This window comes from Notamacropus eugenii, chromosome 6 (assembly GCF_028372415.1).
Source record: "Notamacropus eugenii isolate mMacEug1 chromosome 6, mMacEug1.pri_v2, whole genome shotgun sequence".
Taxonomy (NCBI): domain Eukaryota; kingdom Metazoa; phylum Chordata; class Mammalia; order Diprotodontia; family Macropodidae; genus Notamacropus; species Notamacropus eugenii.
In genome coordinates this window covers 1873836-1882666 of record NC_092877.1, presented here as the reverse complement: position 1 = coordinate 1882666, position 8831 = coordinate 1873836, and the positions used below count along the sequence as shown (strand labels likewise).

General features: G+C 34.5%; 1 protein-coding gene across 1 annotated transcript; it reads left to right on the top strand.

The window, feature by feature from the left end:
• The first annotated feature begins 5464 nt into the window (after positions 1 to 5464).
• On the top strand, positions 5465 to 6837 carry LOC140511539 (olfactory receptor 4A47-like). Its single transcript, XM_072620668.1, has one exon. The coding sequence runs from the start codon at positions 5652 to 5654 to the stop codon at positions 6768 to 6770; it is 1119 nt and encodes a 372-aa protein (XP_072476769.1). The 5' UTR covers positions 5465 to 5651; the 3' UTR covers positions 6771 to 6837.
• The last annotated feature ends 1994 nt before the right edge of the window (positions 6838 to 8831 follow it).

Sequence of the window (8831 nt, the reverse complement as noted above, 5' to 3'; positions counted from 1 at the left end):
GCCTGTGGGTTGAGGGATCTGTGCTGCTGCTGGAGATTCTACCCCTGAAGCCTCCTTGGTTCTGCTCCTCCCAGTGCCACGTGGCCAAGGCTGGACTGGGCTCTGCTCCACATCCGGGTGCAATAGACCTTTACAGTTGGTCTTTCAGGTCATTCTTGGCTAGATATCTCCTACACTCTGTTGTTGTGTGGCTTCTCCTGCTATAGAATTTGTTGAGCATTCTTCTTTACAGGTATTTTATAGGCTGTGGGATAAGAGCTAGTGTATCTGCATCTTTCTGCTCCATCATCTTGTGACAAACTCCTTCCAGAAATTTAAGTTGAATATGAACTTTCAAGTTACCTGGGTAAGTATAGGCAGTTCAACATGTGTTTTTGTCTTTATGTTACAATTTTCTTCTGAGGCTCAAAGAAGTATCAATGTTTTCCTCTTTTTTGATATACTTCAAATCTAGAATTTTAAAAGAAAGGGATTCTTGTGACAAGAAAAGAATCAAAGACACTTAAACATTCATTTGCCTATATCATAGAGAAAAGAGAAATATCTCTTTTTCATATTCTGCTTCTCTTGATTTAGAGTTATCAGTCATCATGGAGCAAACTATTGTTACTGATCACAAATCATGGAGTAAACTATAAGTATTGATCAAAAAATTCCCAATAATATCTATACAGGTAGTAAGCAGCAGTGCTCTCTCTCTCTCTCTCTCTCTCTCTCTCTCTCTCTCTCTCTCTCTCTCTCTCTTTCTCTCTCTCTCTCTCTCTCAATCTGTCTCTCTCTCTGTCTCTCTCTCCCACATACACACACACGCACACACACACAAACACGCACTGCACACTGTTCACACGAGATATCCTCTTGGCAAGAGATTGTATTGTTAATGTATTTTTAATGGAATTCATGCATTTTAAAGGAATGGGAAGATCTTTCCCTTTCCCTTAATAGTCCTAAGTTTTCTGCTGAAGTTACATGGAAGTCTAAGTCACGTGAACTTGAATCACATGAAGCCTGTGGTGGGATGCACTTACTGAAGGGTGGAATAGGAAGGGATATAACAGGAAGGGTGCAGCAGTCAGAGCTAGGAAGGACAGAGAAAAGAGGCAGCTGAGTATGAGTGAGAGAAGGGCATTTTGCTCAGAGGAGCCTCTTTGTGGGAACACCTGATAATGCGTATAGACTTCTTGGTTACTGTGATGGATTTCTTTATTGTTATGATGGATTTGGCTTTCTGGTGTTTGAATAAATATTTTAGTTCTGTCTTTCATGTGGAGAGTCTGTTGTATTTTGAGATTAAGGATTATGCAATTCTATTCATACCTGCAGTAGGTGCTGTGAATGCTGCATTGGTGCTACAGGGGTATGTACATGTATTTCATAGGGAGATTTTTCTTACATATAGCTTCACATGCCATAATTTCATCAAGTAGATTTTGGCAACCAAAAAGGTCAGACGCTCTCCTAATCTTTATTCTCTAAGCAATAACAGTCCTCTCCTGCACCCCTACACATGAATGCATGCATACTATGCACTTATTGATCATATTTTCTTCTTTTTTGGGGGGGAACTAAGGAGAAGCTTATGTTTACCCAAAAACATAGGCAGTTGTTTTCCTCTTATGAAATCATGAGCAAAGTGACATCTCCCTCACAAGAGTTTTTTCAAAGGCAATAAAATTGTTTTATAGCCAAGTATGAGTATTAAAAAGCATTTCCTTAAGATGATTTTTAGACATATGAAATAAACTGAAATGAAAGGGAGGTTGAGAAATGACTGTTCATTTCTCCAAACGTTTCCATTGATAAGTCAATTGGAGAGCATGGTATAAAGAGGCGAAAGTCTCAGAATGTGTTTTTCTCTTCTGCTTTTCATTAAAAGTGCATTTGTGATGCTCTTATGAAGAGTAGTCTTTATTCGAACTTGCACTCACTCTGGCAAGTCAGTGCTGAGGATGGCTGACTGCATGAATACCTGAGCTAGACAAAGCCCCCCTAATCCTTGCTGAGCCTCATCATCATTTTCTGCTGTCCCAACAATATAGAAATTGAGACCTGATATGATGATGGTGGTGGTGGCGGTGATTAGGGTATCACCAATAACAACTAACATTTATATAGCATTTACTTAATTCCAGGCAATGTACTAAACACATTGTAATTATTATATCATTTGAGCTTCACAACCCTAAGAGGTAAGTGCTACTATTATCTCTATTTTCGTGGAAACTGAGGCAAATGTCCCTGTATAGGGATGACAGGTAGTAAGTGCCTGAGGACCGATTAAAGTCACATGTTCCTGATTCCAGGTCCTGAGCTCTATCCATTGTGCTAACTTGGTGCACTACCCTCATAATTTTTTTTGCATCATCATAATAATCGTTTTTTCTTATTCTATTGTACTTATGTTTTATTTTCAAATGACCATGAATGCTATTCCAATAGCATATTGTGTGATTCTTTCCTAAGTCCTTTTGTGAATAGCTCAAGGTTTATCCATTGAAAAAAGTGGAGGGCTTCCTCTGATACTTTTAATATCTTGAGCTTATAAACACTTCATCTAGGTAATGCATCTATTTTCTCTCATTCTTGATTCATGGATATTCCACTTCCACCTTCCCCCACTACACATTCTGTGATTTTGACACTTAAGCACTTCTCACTCGAAATTCATTTTTGAAACATGCTTTACCTACCACATAATTTTTCTTTATTTTTTTGACTCTCAAATTTGAATTTTTGGTTGAGGTAATATTCCATGATTCCCCATCACTGACTTTTGCTAGGAGAATACTCATGTTAAGCATATGAATTTGTATAGCAGGGAATATTTTAGGCTTATTCGAATTACCAAGACTTCTCAGAAGAGGTTATACTTAATTCTCTTACCCATTTCTGACTCTAGTCTTTGTCAATTGTCAATAGTTATTCAAAGTCTCTACATTTTGACGGATAAATATCATTAGACTAATAATAATTAAAGTTTTATAGCACTTAAACATTTGCAAAAAGGTATTATAAATGTTACCCAATTGAATATTGTATTAGAAATCATATTTGATTATCTCTACTCCCTAAAAGCAAGATTGTTCCACATTTTTATTCATGTGCCCATGATGTTGCACTCAGAATTCACCAAATCTCTCTATGAAGGTGAATAGCACTTTTCCTCATCGACCATTGAAAGTGTCTTTGATCATTTTATTAGTTAGAGTAGCTAATTTTTTAGAGTTGTTTTATCATACAACATTGCTTTTATTGTGTACAAGATTTTTAAAGTTCTACACATTTCACTTTGAATTAGTTAAAACGAAATTTCCCAGGTTTTTTCACAAACCCTCTGCTTGTAATTTCCCATAGCACAATAATATTCAATTAAAATCATAAAACATATTTTATCCTATGAATCCCAAATTCATGGGCGTTCCTTTAGTGTCTCAATGAAACAAAACAAAAAAAAAAGAAAATGAAAAAGATAAAGAAAATATCTGCTTTCATTCATAAATAATCCTTATTTAGAAATGCCATTCAAATGGTATAACATGTTTATACTAATGTAATATTAGACAATATCTTCAGTTTAACTCTTATATTTGCCCATATCATCAAGCACTTCAGTAAAATAGCTGTATTTGCATTCCCCAATATGCTAATCCTCTAACTTCAAATATTTTGGGTGCCAATGATCTGCTCATTGTTGTTTTGGATTCAGAGGTCTTTTCTCTTCTAAATATCCCTGTGCGGGTACAGAGCCAAGAGTGCAGATCAAGGACAGGTACTTTTCTCAGTTCTTCCCCAAACCCCTTTGAAAACCTTTACATAATGCCCTAAAAGAAATTCTGGAGAGGTAGAACACACAAAAGGATGGAGTGAAACAATTATCTGGTCCAGGAAAAACTTGGATAGTTGGCTTTTCATTTCAGTAACAAGTAGCATTAAACTTTAAAAGTTAATAAAATTATTGTTAATAATTCCATTTTCTACCTCTGACCCCCTCAGGAAAGATAAAAACTTATTTTTAATATGTTCAAATGTTCGTGATAAATGCATTATTTTTCATGTTTTTGAAATTCAAGAGACTATAATCCTGAGCCTTCAGCTGTCATTTGGTGCAACTTTGAAGAAACCACATAAAGACTATTAAAAGGGCCAACTTTTTCATGAAACAGTGATTTCTCTTGAAAATATCTCTACTGTTTCCTCCTTTGGACCCTTTTTTTTTCTTGACTCTACAGTTAAAGTTATTAACTCTGACACAGCTCCAGAGACATTGAAATTTAAGATCATGTGGACTGTTCCTGTTCTCTGGGCAGATTCCTCAAAGGATTTAATTAGAGAAGAAAAATTTAAGAGCACACTATTATAATGACTTAGACATGAGTTTGTGTTTTTATTGAATATGGATAAAATCTTCCTTTGTCCACAAAAATGCCCATGGACTCATATGGAATCAATATCACAGTCTAAGGAAGTGGAGTTGTTTGGGAAAATACTGATGTGAGGGAATTGGAAGAAAAAACTGGTAATATTAAGATCCATATAGAACTTTTAAACTATAGCGAAATACCATGTTTTTTTTGTCTCTGTGGTTATAACAGGGCAAGTGATGATGAATAGCATTTTCATTGACCTAAGTTGCTGTCTTTCAACATCATGGAGAATATATCAGAATCAAGGATTTGGAACAATTCACTTTATGGAGAGGTAAAATATTTACAAAAACTGTTCATATTTCTGAGTTTATCCCAAACTATGCTTTGCCTTAAGATTATAAATGCTAACCTAAGCTCAATGAGAATTTTTTTTTTTCCCATTTGGTTCAGTGAGAAATGAAAAAGGTTCATGTTATCATAAAGAATTAAACCACTTACAAAAATTTCTGGTGATGATCTTTTCATATGACCAATTTTTTTATCTCTACAGGAAGCTAAGGATATAAATGAAGAAAATGAATGATTCAGCTGATTATTTTGAGATGCAAAATACATGGTGCACATTATAGTATTACTAATTTTGAAGTACCATTGGAATAGGGGAACCTCATTGCTAGTCCATCACTCTAGAGGACATCAGTAAAAGGACTTTTCTGCAGCAAAATTATCATCACATTAATTTTTGTAGTAACAAAAACTAAAAACAATATAAGTATCCATTTATTGGGGATTACTCAAAAATGACAGAACATGTTTGTATTAGAAAATATGAATATCTGGAAAAGAAATATTGGATTTTTTATGAATTAAAGCAGAATCAAATAGCTATAAAATGGAGAGCAAACTCCACAAAATGAATGACAGTATTAATATAAAGGACAATTGAAATGCAATGCAATTTTTGTGATCAAATTTGTCACAGGAAATACTTGAGAAACAATGCCTTATTTCCTTTGTTACACAGAAGAGAACTATGAGTAAACCTTACTTCGTGTACTTTTATATGTAGGGGGGATCATACTGAGAAATGAAAATGATATAAAAATAGGGTCAATAAAATATTTATTGTGCACAATTATCTTGATAGGTAAAAATTTGACTACTGAAAGTACAGAAGAAAAACCAAGCTTTATAGGCAAGATTCAACTTGGCAGACAGAATATCCATCATTTCTTTTTTCCCCTCTGCCCTACAAAAGCTCTGTGAAGCAGGGAGTGTTGTGTTATGAACAGTTTTCTGGTGAGGAAACTGACACCGATTAAGGTTAAGCAGATTGTCAAAAAAAAGGGTAGATGTAAGAACTTAATTCAAGGATCTCCTATCTACAAGTCTGGCACTACATTCAATAAACATTTACTCTCACTCTCCCCCTACCCCACCCTTAAAAAAATGGAAAACAGGAACAATGTCACTGAGTTTGTCCTCCTAGGCCTTACCCAAATTTCGGAGGTACAAAAAATACTATTTGTTGTGTTCTTAATTATCTATATTTTAACTATGGTGGGCAACACCCTAATTATCATAACTATCACTGGAAGTAAGAGCTTAAGGTCCCCTATGTACTTCTTTCTTACCTTCTTGTCTTTCATGGATGCTATCTATTCCACTATCATTGTCCCTAAAATGACCCTAGACATGCTCTATGACAAGGCAACCATTTCTTTCCAGGCTTGCATGGTTCAGCTCTTCTTGGAACACCTATTTGGTGGAGCTGAAGTTTTCCTCCTTATTTTCATGGCCTATGATCGCTACGTAGCCATCTGCAAACCTTTGTATTATTTGGTCATTATGAGATGGCGTGTATGCGTTCTGCTGTTGCTGGTATCCTGGATTGGAGGTTTCATGCATTCAATAGTTCAGCTACTTTTCATTGTCAGTCTCCCATTCTGTGGACCCAATATCATTGATCACTTTGCTTGTGACATGTACCCTTTACTGGAACTTTCCTGCACAGATACCTATATAATTGGCATCTCAGTGGTTGCCAATGGGGGGGCAATATGCACAATTGTCTTTGTACTCTTGCTTATCTCCTATGGGGTCATTCTACACTCTTTGAAAGCCCAAAGTTCAGAAGGTCGACAAAAAGCTCTCTCTACTTGCATCTCCCACATCACAGTTGTTGTCTTCTTCTTTGTCCCTTGTATTTTCATATATGCTAGGCCGGTCTGTACCTTCCCCATTGATAAATCTCTAAGTGTCTTCTATACTATCATCACTCCTATGTTGAACCCTTTGATCTACACTCTGAGAAACAGAGAGATGAAAAGTGCCATAAGGAAGCTCTGGAACAGAAAAGTGATGTCCAGCTGCAAGGTAATGAATGTCCTGGAAAAGTCATGATGTTTCACAAGGGAAATGAGAAAATATTGTTACCATCCTAGAACTTATTTGAAGCTAAGAAAGCAGATCTTGCATATGTGAAGAAAAAATTAGCGTCCTGTCATTATCATTAAGAGATGCATTTTTGTTCTTTTTGGAACTATTTCTTTAAGAGCATTATGTTTTGATGAAAAATGTTTTCCATGTACAGACAGAGAACTAATTGTCTTTGATTACAGATTGAAGAAAATTTTTTGCTTTGCTTTTTGTTTCTTTTTTTCCTGTGATGTGTCCAATGTAAAAATATTTTATATGACTTAATATGGGCAACAGGTATTTTATTTCTTGCCTTTTCCATTGGTAGCAGTGTGCATGCATGAAGGGAGACAAATTTGGAACAAAAAATAAAGTTATTAATAGAGAATTGTGGATCTCCAGGAAAATATCATTTCATTTTAATTATGTCAAACTTTTAAAAACCAATTGACTCCTCTAACAAAGATGTGAAGATCATTCTGAGAATAAGATTGTTCAAAAATATTCAGTGTTTGGGATTAACATGTCATGTGATGTGTTTTTGATGAGGTAGGAGATATTCCAGAGAACAGAAAGAAACTAATTAATTTCTCACTCAACTTGAAGTTATTACTGCTCCAAGTTTTCAGTGTAAATCCACCAGTTTCCCATGTAATATTTAATTTTATCAACTTAAAACTGCATCTCAAAACCTTTTATGTGATATAAAATCAGGTAATATAGAAATATTTCTTTTTTAATAGGGAGATTATTTGTCATATTTGTAAAGCCTAACCATACAAAAGATATATGACCTAATCTTTGTAAATCCAATAGCATGGTCCAATTCTTTCAAATAACAATACTAAAGCATAATATCAATAATTAAATTGTAAAATAGTGATTACTATTGTTTGTTTCAATAAGAGACATAGCATGGCATAGTGGAAAGAGTTGTGAGGCGTAGTGTAAAAGATATTAGAGTTTAATTATCTCTAACACTGTATGGATTATTTAATACCTCACTTTAAATTATTTTAATTATTATGACTAGTGACATAAATAATCTCATTTCTTCTTTTAAAGAAATTAAGTTCAATTAGTATCGGTCCCAGAACAAGATGTTATATTTTTGCTTGCTTCTTTTAAATTTATATTTGTTGCACTATAGATTATGGTACAGATGCAATTTTATATAACAGATTTTTTTTTAGAGACAAATAAAAATATAAGTGTCAATACATTTCAGTAATATTCTCAATGAATCATCTTCATTAATATTCTAAAAGCAATGAGGACAGCAAAGACATTTCTTTAAGTTGTGCTACTTCCACAAAGTTGAATTCTTTTGTCTAGATTACCATACTACTGAAGTTATTTGTTCTACATTGGTGAGGCATCATGAGTTTCTGAGGTGTAAACATCTATTAGAATTTTTTTCCTAACTGTTTTATAAATCAGATTTATATACTTCCTCTGAAAATTTTAAGATCTCAGTTTCTACGCTTTGAATTTGCCAAGTTGTGTTATATGTTTCAGGTCACTGGAATATTTTTCAATGGTTTTATTTCATGGGGCTTTTTTAAAAGTTGCTTTAATGTGCTTCACTGTTTCCATAATGCTCTCACATCATTTTCATTGATTACTAAGTCTGAATACCACAAGAGCTGAAATTGTTATTTTTTATTGTTGTTTTCTCCTGTTCCTACAATATAAAGATACAATTGAGACTTGATAAGATGATGTTGGTGGTGGTATTGGTGATGGTGGTCATAATGAGTAAAATAATAGCTCATATTTATGTAGCATTTATTTAAAGCCAATGTACTAAATGCTTTGTAATTATTATCTCATTTGATCTTCACATCCCTGCAACATAGGTGCTGTTATTATCCCCATTTTACAGATGAGGAAACTGAGACAAACAGGGCTTATGTGACATGTTCAGGGTCACACAGTTAGCATGTGGGTGAGGGCAGATTAAAGTCACGTTTTCCTGATTCCAGGCCCTGAGCTCTATCCACTGTACTAACTTGGTGCACTGTCATTTTAATCATGATCTTTTTT